Source organism: Aulostomus chinensis, chromosome 20 (assembly GCF_037954235.1).
Source record: "Aulostomus chinensis isolate RoL2024-O1b breed Wild chromosome 20, RoL_Achi_v1.0, whole genome shotgun sequence".
In the NCBI taxonomy this organism is placed as follows: domain Eukaryota; kingdom Metazoa; phylum Chordata; class Actinopteri; order Syngnathiformes; family Aulostomidae; genus Aulostomus; species Aulostomus chinensis.
Window position 1 is genome coordinate 15,631,672 of NC_141339.1, and position 15,592 is coordinate 15,647,263.

The 15,592-nt window shown below is 42.8% G+C and overlaps 1 protein-coding gene across 1 annotated transcript in view; it reads left to right on the plus strand.

Annotated features, from left to right (window-relative positions):
- Positions 1-1,278: 1,278 nt before the first annotated feature.
- The window catches only part of LOC147242980 (tyrosine-protein phosphatase non-receptor type 14-like), a 38,757-nt gene continuing 24,443 nt past the window's right edge, over positions 1,279-15,592 (plus strand). Inside the window, exons 1-2 of the mRNA XM_086188928.1 lie at positions 1,279-1,722; positions 13,684-14,105. Of these exons, the coding sequence (XP_086045054.1) occupies positions 13,932-14,105 (174 nt within the window). The 5' untranslated portion in view covers positions 1,279-1,722; positions 13,684-13,931. The remainder of the gene's footprint in view (positions 1,723-13,683; positions 14,106-15,592) is intronic.

The window sequence follows — 15,592 nt, forward strand, 5'->3', positions numbered from 1 at the left end:
AAACGGGGAACTACTGAGGCTGTGGGTACGATTTAAATATTTATTCCAATAAAATTTTTAGGTTTTGTTGATTCGTCACCCTCGTTAACACAGCTGCTCTTTCGTACTGCTAATTACCTGGAAAACACTAAGTTCCTAAATGAAAAGCAAGGTTTTATTGTATGAGATGACATTCGGAATCAATAAAAGCACACAGAAAGCTATATTTCTGTAAATGATGTTATGATAACCTATTCAAGGGCGCTTGAGATATTAAAATAATTTTACATTTGTACAGCAAACTAAGCTTAAAAATTGTTGGGGGATTTGCCCACAGGCGTGACAGCTATGATTTCAACGGTTTGTTGTGAGGCATTAATGATGTCTAAAGTTGAAGTAGTGAAACAAATCTACAGAAAGTTATATTAAACGTCATCGTACTGAACCACGCTGCTAGTTGAAGCAACATTAGGGTCGTCTGTCTGCTGTGTACTTCTTCCATAGCCCACCGTTAGCTTTGTGCTTCTAACAAGGGAATTTATCCTTCAAAAATCATAAAAGCGATCTCTATTTGCAGCAATTATGTTGCTGGACAAAATGTGTAAGTCTCCTAAACTTTTATGTGCCATGGGACTTATTTTCAACTGTAATCCAAAAGCCAGTGTAACAAAACCCTATTGGCTTTTCATTGTGGGAACCCATTGTCATACTGATTCTATGTTGTCCTACAAAACTACGTCATCCTTGGAGAACTCTATTTCTGTTAGCAATGAGCGCCGCTGGTGGGTAAAATTAGTCATAGGCCTACCACAAATAAAATATGCCTTGGGTTGAAAAGAGACCATAGGAAACAAGTCAGAGTGCAGTTATCCAGAGAAGAAAATGAATCTTTGCGCAAACTTTCATACTGTCATAATATTAGCCGATGCTGTTGTTGTTAAAACATTAGCAGGACTTAAAATGTGTGACCTGATCACAAGAATACATTTGGTCTGATTTAGGGGTTGTGTGTTGAGTAAACGGTTCACAAGAGAGTCTAGAAAAGAGGCAATCATCCATATTTCAGGTGCAAATTAAGGACATTGTGTGTTTGGTCGACTATGAACTTCGTTTGTAGGTTGTTCTGCATCTGCATCATGGCTATCGACAACTCTATACTTTTCTGATGAGACGTAAAACCTGCGATACCGACATTTCCTGCAGCGTTGGAATGCAGCATGTCCTACCCTCTCCCCCCCCCCCCCCCACCACCCCCCACCCCCGCGTCCTGAACGCCTCCGCCGCTCTCCGGAGGGGCCACCACATACCAAGCGTCCCAGCGAGAGACGACCACGTCGTTGTTATTCACGGCCAAGTTGGACAACTGTTGTACCTGTTTTCATCTTCTCCTTTTTTTTTTTTTGGTATTTTTTTAACTTAATTTTTTTGGTTGTTTTTTTTGTTGTTTTTTTTTTTTTTTTGCTGCTCATGAAAAACTCGCACAAACCAGAAAGAAAGAAAAAAAAAACGCTAAAGAGCAAACGGGACCGAGTTGACTACGACATTTCCGACTATTTTTTTTTCCACCCCTCCTCTCTTGTTAAAGGTTACGCTCGTTTGACTGAAGAGTCTGAAGTTTTAGTTTCCCATGTGGAGACTTACTAAACTCTTGGTGGGGATTATGTGTTTGCTGTGAACTTCATCGCGGCGGATCAGAGAGGAGTTCCTCCAGCAGAGATCGGCATGTAAGCGCAGGATCAGTGGGTGAGTTCTCATGCAAATGATCGCCAACAACAACACCGCTTTTGCGCTTCTTGGAAGTTGTTGAAATCACTTCTTTTTTTTTTTCAAGACACAATGTGCAGTAAGTTGGGTAGATGTTTGGGGGCAGGCAGGAGATCCCAAACATTTTCGTGCCAAGTCCCCACCTCCCCCCTCTCCTTCCTCCTCCTTCCCCCCTCCCTCCGCCTCCTCTCCCACTGGATAGGCTACTTTAAATTCCTAAAATGTTTGATAAGATGTGGAACGATTCTGCAGAGGACTTTCAGTTGGTCATTTGGACATTTTCAAGGAATGAAATGGAAGAAAGAGCGTGTTGTGACTTTCGTAAACCGTCCTCCACTTTAATTTAAATCTTAAATTGTTTCAGATGAGCTGGTGTGGGTGTGTGTGTGTGTGTGTGTGTGTGTGTGTGTGTGTGTGTGTGTCAGCTTGCTATATTCCAGTGATTTGTTGTTTGTTTCCACTGCTGACACCCTGCAGTGCGTAAATGTTTGTGTGAGCGTTTAACTATGTAAAGGATGTGTTTGGGCATGCACCAATACTGTAAAAAAAAAAAAAAGGGGGGGTGCAGAGGTGAATATAGCATATCTGCAGGAGGCGTAGGCGCTACACACACACACACACACACATCTGGCTGCCTTTATAAGCTCAAAGGCATGCTGCGTAAATTATATGGTGCCAGAGCAAGTGGTTTGGAAATACACTGCAGCTTTAAAACACGGGTGGAGAATTTAAAGGCCTGAAAAGTCCAAAGTATCCTTCATCTTCTCTTCCTCATCACCTCATTCCTGCTCGAGAGTGATTGCAGGTTCTCCAGCTCCTTCCACAGCGCCGTTGTTTATTTCCTGCTCTCATATTTCAAAACAAAAGGAAAAGTCCCAACGGTATGTTTTGTTTAGGGTAAGACTATAATGGGTGTTTGCTGCATCGTGTAAAATGAACAGTGGCTATTGTTTTTGTTGCCAGTGGTCATTTGAGTCATTTGATTGCTATGTGAGACAAACGTACCTGTAATTTTGGTCAAGCAGGACAGGAAGGGAAGGAGAAGAAAGGGCGGCGGGGGTTACAGTGACGGCCAAAAAAACCTCGAGAATTCCTTCAAGGACGTTGTGTGTTTTCTTTCCTTCTATGAAAGGAGGATGGGGCAGTTTGAGTCACCGACGCTGCAGAGAGAGTTTGTCACTGGTGCTGATTTCTTTTTAAACTGCAATGCAACCTGTGAATACAATAAAATACACTGGCAGGCACTGTAAACAAGTACACACGTGGATGCTGACAGAATTGCTTCAAAAGCTGCTTAGTCTTTTAATAGTAAATTTCTGTACCTGAGGAGTCAGTCTTCAAGTTGTGGTTTATATTTTCATGTTATGAAACCGTTTTGAGAGTTTGTGTAATTTAGGGATGCTTGGTAATACCGGCATAACGTTGGTCGGTGTTTGTCACCCCAGTTTTACTCGTCTCTCGACCTTTACTCACCATCTGCCATTTAGTATAAGGGAACCATGTGGTAAATGTAGCATTTATGGAATTTTGAGGGGCGGTGTGGCTCAGAGGTAGAGTGGCCGTCTAGCAACCGAAGGGTCGCTGGTTTGATCCTCGCTTCCTCTGGTGACCATGCCGAAGTGTCCTTGAGCAAGATACTGAACCCCTAATTGCTCCTGATGGCCCTGCAACGGACTGGTGTCCCGTCCAGGGTGAACCCCGCCTCTCGCCCAATGTCAACTAGGATAGGCTCCACCTACCCACCCACAGTGTGACCCTACACAGATGAGTGGTATAGAAAATGGATGGATGGGTGGATTTTTCCAAATATTTTTAAAATAAAGAAGAGTATTTTTCATATTCACAATGCTGACATGTTTTCATTACTCAACTCTCTCTGATTTTAATTTTCCTGAAACACCGTTCAATCTATTGAAAACGGCTATTGGTAAAAGTATCTGTATTGAATATTTCTGTCCAGTACCCAGGCCCGCCCACTGTACCAGCCACTGAGAGTGATTTAGACTACAGAGAGCTTTAAACGAGTGCCGCTCCAGTTTTCTCAGCACTTAACGTTCGCTATAAAAGAGTTAATAAGGAGAATTTATTTGATTTTAATTGGTTATGTGTTCCAGAGTTGACAGCCCTTTATAGAGAGGGCTAAATGTAGCTCTGTGATGTGGAATCTCACAGTCGCCGTTCTCTTGTCTCTTCCTCTCTTCTCTTCCTCAGATGTTTATGGAAAGAGTTTCTGTTGCTTGATTGTTGACACATTTAAAAACTCGTTTGAAAGAAACAATAACGGGTCAAAGCTCTTCGGGCTGAGGGGGTTGTGTCTTTTTAATAACAGAGAGTGATTTTCAGTGTCTTGATTGTGGTAGCGATTATAGATGGTACCGAGAAACGCATGAGAAGAGGGAAAACCTAATTAACAGGGCTACCTGAAGTGTAGCGCCTGAATAATGTGAAATAATTAAGGTTGATCTTCCTTCTTATGAAGCGGAGAAACGGCTGCGGCAACGGCAGATCAAAACGTCTGGATGATAAGATACTGAATCACTGATGGCATGTTGTACACAATCCAACTGCCAAATGTATGATAAATGGCTGCCTTTCAAAGACGATGTCATCGGTATTGTTAGAAAAATGAAATTGTGTTACGGTAATACTGTAATCGTGATTTTGTGTGTTTGAGAATATCGTGACATTGATTTAAAAAAAAAATAAAAGATCAATAATGAAATGGTAGAAATTAAATTTTCTGCACTTTCAAGTTGATTTTTTGACGTCACGGCTCTGTGGTAGAGTTGCTGTCTTGTAAACGTTAGGTTGCTAGTTCGATCCTCACTTCCCCTCAGAGAACATGTTGAAGCGTCCTTGAGCTGAGGCAAGCTAATTATTCCTGATGAGTAGGTTGGAACTTGTGTGTGTCTGAATAATGTTTTCAGTACGGTGAGAGTCATAGAATGTAGCCCAGTAGTGGAGTTAGTTAAGTGTCAGCGATGTGGCAATATTTAAAATCCCACCAAAAATGCTGAGACATAGTTTTAGTCCCTGTACTTGTTTGTTCATGTCTTAGAATGATGATGACATCACATCACATCCGTACAGGCTCATATTCGTCGAATAAACAAGTATGGGATCAGCTGAAATTCAGGTATGCGGAGGGGAAACATGAGTGTATGGGATCATCTTCAGCGCTGGCTCGTGTGTGTGTGTGTGTGTGTGTGTGTGTGTGTGTGTGTGTGTGTGTGTGTGGCCAGTGTACTGTTTTCCTTGAGGATCTCTTGAGTTGTGCAAGTTCTCTTCTCTCTGGCATCCCGGCAAACAGCAACAGATCAAGAGAGCGTGCTACAACCTGCCCAACTCTCCCACACTCCACCTTCCAGGTGCGATGGACGAGTTGTCAATGACTGCGGGGCCCCGTCTCCTGTAGTAGGTCCTACATACAAGCACCAAGCGGAGGTATTTTTTTGCCATTTGAAGTTTAGAGTGCACGAGTATTCCTGACAGCAGTGGAGTGTGTCAGATAGCGCCGGATGTAAACAGTAGCAAAACCAATGTGTTGCTGCTTTCATAGGCCTCTAACACCCCCCCCCCCCCCATGCTATCGGCGCGCCTCTGGGTTCAGTTGTGAGAAAGCAGTCGGTTGGTTGGTGATTGAGTGTGTAGCGTTGTGTTTGTGTGCATGAGGGACTGTGATGTGGTTCCCAAGAGGAGGACGGGGTGGGGGGAGTATGGAAAATGTGAACAGCACAGTGGTTTGGCTGAAACAGACGCGGTGGCTGAGGGTGGATGGTCCCATGTTTGTGTTATTGAGGTGGAGAGCTGCTGCTATCAGCCTCACTGTCCATGTTTGCTCACTCTTTCCCTCCATCCTTCCGTCTTTTCTCACCCCCCCTCCCACGCTTCACTCCCCTTCTCCTCACCAACTGTACCAACATGATAAGAGCCTGAGAAAGTCAGATGTCACCTCTCTTTCCTCTCTCCTCCACCCTCCGTGTCCTTGCTTATCTAATGTGTCACTGAGGTGATGGGAATTGCCAGCGTGTTGTAGGCATTCAGAGATGTTCTCACAATGTTTTGGTTTTTTTTTTCCTCCAAAATTAAAGCCTACCTCCACTGTCACTCGGTGACATCAAGCCAAAGAGCCAGAGTGAGTCGGAAGCACTGCGTAATCCCTGGTTTATGAAAAGTAACCTCTGGCCAGTGTTGAGCTCTATCCTCCTTTGATCCTCCGCCTCCTTCGTGTTCTCCTGACGGTTCTTGGACGGCACTGCTAGGCTGAAACGCTCTGCATCAACTATCTCTTACCGTCTCCTAAAACCCAGTGAACCGCATACATTCGTACTGCTCTCTTACAGTTTTCGTAATTTGCAGCATCTACTGAATCAGGATCCTAGTATAGATTATTATCCTGAGGTTCAGAGACAGTGGAGAGCAGCAGTGACTGTAGCTCAGCATTTCGCCACTGAGGGCTGAAATGATACATTTTATTAACCAAATAAATGCTCCTAAGGAGAAAAAAAACAAAACACTGGTTCAACCGCTTCTCAAAAATACAAATCTGATCAACAGAGCTGCTGGTGACCCCTGGTCTCGTCATGGAAAGACATTCTGTCCTTCATCATCTGCACCGCAATCGATTGAAATATCTCTTTGATTAAACATGGCTGTTGTATTAAGCAGGACAGAGGAGGAGGAGGTTGTCTGCTGTCTGTTTCACATGGACATTAGAGTTGGAAAGAAATGACTGTCATGATATTTCTGTGGCCTTTTCTCCTATCGATCTATAAACATATCAAGATACCTGCTTGGATATGGAAAACATGTCAGATATTCTCTTGGATATTCATCGTATTGGTACTGTATGGTTATGAGAAGCGCGATATGCTTAATTACTTCCAGAGTAAATGTGATCACAGTCTGTTTGTGGGATTCAGGAAAAAAAAGAAAGCTTTTTTTAGTCCTGCAAAGTAGCCGTTCCTGGTGTTACAGCAGCAACACGATAGCAATAAACATGCAATACATAGATGAGGAAAGGTACAAAACCGAGTACAATATAAACATGAGGAGTATCAAAATAAGAGGGCGTCTGTCTTATTTTGTAGCAGGATATGTCAAAAGCTGATTTTAACTGTTAGAGGTGATCCTGATCCAAATGTAGATCCTGGATCCCTAAGAAAGTTCCAGGCCATCAGCAGGATATACAGTAGCAGTATTCGCAGTATTTTGCTGTGGTTGTCATAGCTGAATATCAATCAGATTCTTTGAGTCCATATGGAATTGTGGAAAGAAGAATGTTTGACCTAATTTTGGTTTTAACGGTCTGTATTCCTAAGGAATGATGATCTGGATGTTCTGGAAGACCCATTTATGGAAGTCGGAAAGAAGATATATGAATGGACTGTGATTGTTTGTACTCTGTAACCATGTAGCCTCTTTGTTTGAGGTATAGGAAGCTGAAACTTATGTTCACTTGGTATTTTCCAACTTTCCAGATATCATTTACTTTTTACTCTTTAATGTTCAGCACTGATTTACATAAAAGCTTTGAATCACACAAAAAATCTGCAATGCAACACACAGTTGGACAGTGTTTGATATATATCTATATATTGATTTATTTGTGTGCATCTTTTTGATATGTTTTCACATGTGTATTGCATAATAATTGGGAGACAGGAAAAGAGAGACAGAGTGTGTGTGTGTGTGTGTGTGTGTGTGTGCATGCGCGCGTGTGTATGTGTGTGTGTGATCGTGTAAAACAGACGAGGCTCCTTGGCTGTCTGGATGTCACCTCTATGTGAACACTAGGCTCCATCAGTTTGTCGCCGTGTTCTCATCTTGTAGAGAGAGTATCTGGACAAGTGTGTGTGTGTTTGTGCGTGTGTGTGTGTGTGTGTGTTTGTGTGTGTGTATGTATGAGTCTTTCTTTGTGTCTTAAGATGGAGCGAGAAGAGAGAAAAATGTGAGCTGGAGAGTGAAAAAGCAGATGCGCTTGTTAAAAAAAAGCTCAACATACTGTCTGGCCTGCTGGCTCCACCATCTGTTTGCAGCTGCTGAAGTTTGTGTGTGTGACAGAGTGTGTGTGTGTGTGTGTGTGTGTGTGTGTCTGTATGTGTTTGTCTTTGTCTTTTTCTTGTGTTTGCTGGATGTGTGATTGTATGCTTTTAGGTAAGGAAACTGGATGTTTTTGTGCACACCAACACACACACTTAAACACGCACACACTCTCTCTCTCTCTCTCACACTCACACACACACACACACACACACACACACACACACACACACACACAGAAACAGACTGGACTGGTGTCAGATAACAAAGAAGGCCCTGGAGGTTTGTCCTGATGTCCCTTAGAAGAGACTCCATCCTGAGAGAGACACTACTGTGTGTTTTCCATGTGCGTGTTTTTTTTAAGTACCAAAAGAACTTCAAAATTTGTGTCCACGTCCAGTAATTGTACAGTTTTGCAATTCCACAATCAGGTTAGCGTCTGAGGGTTCTGCTGAATGTGTGTGTTGACTTCAGAGACATGTTTCCAGCAAATATCTCACTACTTATCTGAGTTTGGTGGTAAACTGTTGGAGCAAAATAAAGAGGATGAAGTCTTAAGATTTTTAGAGGGAAGCAAAATCTGACTGTTTTGGAGCTGTGTTAGGGAAATAGCATTTTCATAAGCTTTGTTACAGTCCTATTTTTGTATAAGTCCTCATCTAATGAATATTTAAGACCATTTCCACATTCAAATTTTGGAAAAAAATCTTTCAGGCTGATGTTAGTTGGCTTTTTTGGCTGTGTATTAAAATTATCTTTCCTGTTTTCATCAATAGTAATACAGAAAGATGTAATTCAATTCCAAGTAACTACCATTATATTTGCTGACATTACTCAAAGGTGTTTTTGTGGAATTTAATGGCATGATGCATGTAAAAAGTCTAATGTAATTTAAAATAATCAATACCTACAGTATTTCTGCACGCGTTGTAAAAAATGAACATAGCAGCAAACCCCACGGTTCCTTACACCACACCATCATGTAGCGTCTCTGTATTTATTGCTTTATCATACTGTGCATGTAACATTATTGTTGATATCAGCATTCACATCCTTTTAAGATTAACTTTAGCAACGAGGAGCAGGAAAATTCAAAACTGATGCATGTTAAAGGAGTATTGTTTGTTCCGAGAACATACAGATAATTGACTTTGCATGCTTCACTATCAGATCCGGTCCTGGTTTGGACTTGTTGCCCAAACTGTAAAAGGAGGACGCTGCAGGAAGAGTAGTTACAGGCTGTGAAGCACTTAACCCATTTGTTTTGCTACAGCGCTCATGTGTGACAGCAGGGGAGGGGGATGGTGGTATTTGAGACGGAGACAAGCAACACAGATCAGATTGATTGAGTTACACATGCTACACTTGCGTCCTCAGCTCTCGGCAGCCTGTGTCTAATGGTCTTAGCAGTAGGCGACAAAGTGCTGTTTTGTTCCCGCTATTGTGTCGATGTGAATGGAGCAAAGCGACGGACTGACTGCCCCGGGAGGGAGGGAGTGAGAGGGAGAGAGAGAGAGAGAGAGACTACACATCAGCAGCTCTGTTCCTCTGTAGATGACTCTGTGTTTGCACATTGAAATAGTTGTGTTTACAACTTTTTCTGTCTGTAATTTGTGTTCATTCATCAGGATTTTCAGTTGTGTTTAGTGAGCCAGTGAACAACTAAATGCAAGTCTGGTTTGTATTTTCATTGTGTACGACTGCCCGCCCGCCTGGCTGGCTGGGGCATCTGTCACTGCATGTTTTGGTTTGGTTCATTCTCAGGTGGCACCTGAGTGGGTAAAGAGGTGACGGGCTGCAAAACATTACACCCTGTGGGGGGAAACCTGTGTCAATATTGCTTTTTAGCTGGTTTTATATCCTTTTGCCAGCTGTTAACACACAGCATCAATTTACCTTTCTCTTACCCCCCCACAGTTACTATGCTTGTCAGCCTCTCTATTGCAGCACTGTGTAGTTTACGATCACAACATTGACAGTCACCATTTCAAACTGTCAGTAATTTTATGAAACAACGTTACCTTGATTTCAGACACGGTGAGCAGGCTTCTCATCTGCTGGTAGCACCTGTGGCTGAAGCTTGTTAGCTAATTTGACTGAATTAGTGATCAATTTAGTTGAAAGCACCCCTCAAATCTAATATTGTACCATTCTCAACCTCTATACTTTTTTAATATGCGATTTATTTACTTTTTTCAGGTATTTCCTACCATAGTAGGTCAATGTTTTCCTTGGCCTTGGAAGTAAATGCTTTCTATCATTTGTAGCCCTCTTGTATTGGGGCATATGTGTGCTTGTAAGACTTATGGACCTGGAAGACCACAAGTGAAGATAAGAGGAGTAATTTTGATGCTATGTAATCAGATAGGTCCTCCTCCAGTGCATAATTTGACTCTTTTAATTTGACTGTTTATCGTACTTATTTGCCACATTAGCTAGCTAGCTAACTCTGTGGCTACTTTCAAATCTTTCATACTTTGATTGAACGGAAGCTAATTTGGGAGCGTCTAAGCCCATTCTGCCAATTCATTTTCACTTTTATGGAGTGTCATACAAAATAATATACATTTTTTTAACACCTACAGGTGTCAACTCTAGTTTTTGCATTTTAGAAAAGTTGTCGTCGTCGTCGTCGTCGTCTTCCGCTTATCTGGTTGGTCTATTGCAAGATATAATCCCTCCAGCGTGTCCTGGGTCAGCCCCAAGGCCTCCTCCTGGTCGGACATGCCTGGAAAACCTCCCAAGGGAGGCGTCCAGGAGGCCCCAGATGCCTGAACCACCTCAACTGACTCCTCTCAACATGGAGGAGCAGCGGCTTTACTTTGAGTCCCTCCTGAATGACTGAGCTTATCACCCTATCTCCAAGGAAGAGCCCAGCCACCCTGCGGAGGAAACGCATTTCGGCCGCTTGTATTCACGATCATTAGAATATCATCGCGATTTTAGAAAAGTTGATACTTTAAAGCCTGGTGTCTTGTTTAGTCTTTCTCTTGGATGTTTGCATTAGCAGCACTGTTCATCTCTACTTAGCAGTAGCAAACCATTATTTTGAACCTTTATACATTAAAAGCCAATTATTAGTTAAAAATTACAGGTTGTAATAAGCATGAAGGTGTCCAATCCTGTGAAATGATGTTTCAGAATATCGTCGTGGCATCATAGTTAGCTTGATTGAATGGTAGTTTCATAGAGAGGACAGCAGATGTTTTGCTAGTTCCTTCACTCTTTAGTTTGATATTTTAAAAAAATAGTTACATGAATATTGGCTAATATATATCAATATTGGAAGTTTTAGTCACTAATATTGCTGTTGGACACACAAGTCCACTATTTTTTGGGCTCCATAAGTAGTTTACATGATAACTGTTCAAATTAGCTGCTGTATTATTAGCCACCGTTTTCTAAACGTGTCATGTTGATGAAAATATTTGTGATTTAGATGTAAAAAATTTTTTTTGATAAAAATGAATCTGACCCCATTCTGTGAGAACAGAGCTCTGTTTGTGTCGTGACACATGGCAACTACACAACTTTATTAATGTAGTGTTCACTTAAAAGTATGCAAAGTCAGACTAATCCCCTCTGATTTCCTTTTATGAAATGACTTGGAGGCATCGACATCCTTAAGATCTTTAATCTTGGCTGATTTGTAAAAATGTCTCAAGTCATTATCCAACACATCTGCAAACAGTAATGGAAACAGAGGGAACACACAGCAAATGATCATATCTCCTCTCCTCTCCTCTCCTCTCGCTCTCTTTCTCTATCTCTTTTCTTTCTTGGCGGAAGAATGAAAACAAAACAAGAGATGGGAATAGTTTCATATATATTTAGCACTGGAAAAAGGAAAAACAACTCTCTCCTTTCAGTTTTCCCTCTCGCTTTCCTCCTTGTGCCACAAAATTACACTGTGCATATTCATAAACGTATACACTGTTTTTGCACGCTGGAAATAAACATGACGGTTGAGAGAGAATGTTGCTGCGGAGCTGTCGTGGTGTTGCAGCTGCGTTTGTGTGTGTGAGGGAATAGTTTTGTCCCAACCTATTGTCTGTCTGTCTGTCTGTCTTTACTCAACCACACACTCCCAACCATGCCACTGATTACTAGTTTAGAGTTGCACTAACTGCTGTCTGGTCCTTTGGCTAACCTCTGAAGAACCTGGTGGGCGTGTTGTGATCTCCAGTGTGTGTTTGCGGTGTGCCCTGTTCATGCATGTCTATGTTTGTACACTACACAGTGAAAGTATGTGTCTTTATGTGTCTTTGTGTGTGTTTATCTGTGTACTTGTTGACATGGATCTCGCATGCTGGTGTGTTTGGGAACTTGTTGTTGTTTTTGTTTGTTTTTGCCGTCAGCCTGTGAAGTCCCTTAGTCAGCGAAGGGGGGTGGGGATGGGGTGGGGTCAGAGGGGCTGCGGTTCAGGTCCAGCAAGAACTAGAGTCATGGTGGCCACACATCCAAAAAGCAAAGAGCATCTAATTGCTGCTGGATTATTCACTTGTTGCGGCTTTTCTCGCATGGTTTGTGTGTGTTGGCATGAACAGCCAATAAAAAAACACACGATGAAGAGGATGCGACATTATAGTGAGTTGTCTCAGGAGTAAGGAATGTGAAACAGCTCCCAGAGGGGGCATGGCTGTTCCAAGAAAAAAAAAACACAGAATGTGTGATTCAAACAACGTGGCTTCAAGTAAGCAGTTTGCAGCTTTTTGCCCTCTTTCATTCAAGACTCACTCAGCCTTGACACACACACACACACACACACACACACACACATATGAACACACACTTTTTGTGGTGCATACTTGTGTCAGGTGTGCTCTGTTTTTCCAGTCTGGGGAGAGAGGAATCTGGGCCAGGGTCCAAGCTGACTATCAACAACATATTGCCAGAGTCCAGGACAAGAAGCAACACATCCATTCCATCTTCACTCCTCCTCCTTCTCCCTCACTATTTCTTCCCACCCCCTTTTTCTCCTCTTTTGATCACTAGAGTGCCGTTGTGCTGTATTCTGATCATTTCTTCCTCCTACTTACATCAATTTATGATTTGTCATCTCTATTGTGTAATGGGGGCATTCCCATTGAAAACACCAGCAGTGTTATTCTTTGCAACAAATCCCCTCATGGAGTCAACTCTCTTAAACACATATTCCTCTTTTCATGTGGATCAAGCCTGACTTCAAACTCTCTGCTTAGAACTGATGATTAACTCTTCAAAATGTTCACAGTGCTCCCTCCCCACAAAGACCTGCTCCAACCTAAAAACCACAATGTGTCTGTGTGCTCATTAACTGTTATTATTTACAGCTATCATTCTATATTTCTTTTTCTCTCATAGCAGTAGTTGACAAGAAGTGTTATCCTACTGCACTGTACGCTACAATGTCTGGAGAGAGAGGGAGAGGAGGGGGGGGGAGAGAGAGAAAAAAGAGAGAGAGATAAAAAGGAAAGGAAAGGCCTCCCACACAGTCAGATATGAGTCTTAGAAGCTCCATTAGTTCCTCAAAGCCAGCTGCTGGGTTCAGATGGATGTCTGAGCTCTGCTGTTTGATGTTCATTCATCCATAGCCTTACATCTCTGCTGCCTCTGTCTCCCAGCTTTGCCCAGCGCTGGGCCTCAGGGGGCTGGAGAGAGCACAGCTGCCATAACTGTAGGATAAAGCTGTCTGCTGCTACTGTGCCATTCCTGCCTCTGCAAACGCTGCCACTGCAGCACCACGGCGGCTCTGATTGCCAGTGATCGTGTCAGCCTGATTTTGCGAGGATTTAGGGAGTCTGATAGCAGAGGTGTTGACCGATTAGAGCACCGTGTAGATTCCTTCCTTCTTGTTTAAATGTTCAGAAGAATCCAAAACATCGGTGTGATCTAACTGTTTTTCATCTCTCTCAACAGCACCTGTTGATCCTCCTCATCATCGTCCTCCTGCTCCTCCTCTCCGGACATCTTTGGGAATGGGCCAGCGCCTGGCCAGGGTGCATCTCTCCACCCGGTGGTGTGGCTGGCGTCGTGCGAGAGTGAGGAGGGCAGCGGCCAGGTCATAGAGCCTGCCCACCCCTCTCTCGCTCCCTCTTCGCTCGCTTCCTCCCAAAGTGACTTTTGACCTTTGACTCAGCCGTGAACCCGTGACCCCGCTGCCAGCTATGCCCTTCCGGCTGAAGCTGAGGCGCACAAGGCGCTACAACGTCCTCAGCAAGAACTACTTTGTGACACGGATTCACCTGCTGGACAACAATGTGATTGAATGCACGCTGTCAGTGGAGAGTACGGGACAGGAATGTCTGGAGGCGGTGGCCCAGCGGCTAGAGCTACGGGAGGTGAGGAGACATCTTCACACCAGTTCATGGCTGCCATCTGTCAGCTCGTTTGATTTGGCTTATGAAAAGTATTCGTAAAGTTCTCCTTGACACAAGTTAAAAAAAAAAAAAGTTTGGAATTCATAGTTCAGTAGAAAGACAGCATTAATGTTTTCATCTTCTTTTGAATTGATTCTGATCACTTTCTTGCTCTGGTCTCACACAGTCATGTTTGTATACTTGCACGATAAAATTGGTTCAATATCGATATTGGTCACGTTCGAGATATACCTATTTTGGTGTGCTCCAAGCCTCTTCTACCTTGCTCATCATCTGTTCATGATGAGGAAACAATGCAGAAGATATGTGGTTTATAGGGGCTTTTCAAAACGTTGTGGTAATAAAGACAAACATTTGGTATTAAAATCAGTGAATTTGTGAGCAAATCAATTGTGAAAATATTGGATATTGGCAGAAAACTCCAAAAATGCCACTCTCTACCTTTTCTTTGCTTCTAACGCCTCCAATGCTGTTCATTCATCTCTATCGTCTCTTCACTGTTAATACAGTCTAGACAGCTGTAGGATGTCGTTCACTTGGTGTATTCTGTGCTCATTCAAGTATGTGTGTGTGTGTGTGTGTGTTTGTGTACTCTGCTCAGAGAGAGAATGAGTGTCTTTAGTTGAGGACTGATTGATGAATATGTGTGTCCAACTGCGCCCGCTGGGGCAGCAAACAAAGTGATGGAAAGGAGGCGGTGTGGTTGTCCATACTCACACGGTGTTGTGGTATTTGCCAGGTGTCGGTGATGTTATAAATCCGGCGAGGTGACGCCGCAGCTTCAGTGGCTGTCTACCCTCTGTATGCATGCCATCTCAGGATTTCGTGTGTGTGTGTGTGTGTGTGTGTGTGTGTGTGTGTGTGTGTATGTTGTCTCCATCTTTATTCACCTTAGGCTTTGAGTTCATGCACATGCGAGGAGTATGATGAGATTTGTGTGTGTGTCTGTGTGTGTTGTTGCAGCTGCAGCTTGTAGCTTTGACAACTTTTACGACTGTAGTCAAACCACACAGATGAAACAGGTGTTTAGCAGTGACACAAACTCAATGAAATGCTCTTGCGTGCTCAGTCATTGCCTTTTGATCGCTGTAATGTGTCATAACAGCAAACTGAGCGAAGGTTTTTTTTAGGGTCTTTGCCTGAAGGTACTTCAGGCGAAGACCCTATTATGTTTTTGTTTGTATTTTTTGAAGCTGAATTGTGCTTCTCTGTGGATGAGTATATTAATCACCAGATAGAATAATATGCCAGATACTTGGTTTATAAATGTTGATAGGATCTATTTCTGTGTTATCTCAATGGAAATGAGTCCAGCCTAATATTTATATTCACTGAGTTATGCTGCTGACGTCAAAGATTTGATTGGATTTAGAAGGAAAATATGTGCTTGTTCATCCTCTTTTAATGTCTCACCAGTCATTTCACCATTTCACTTCTTTACCTCTCCC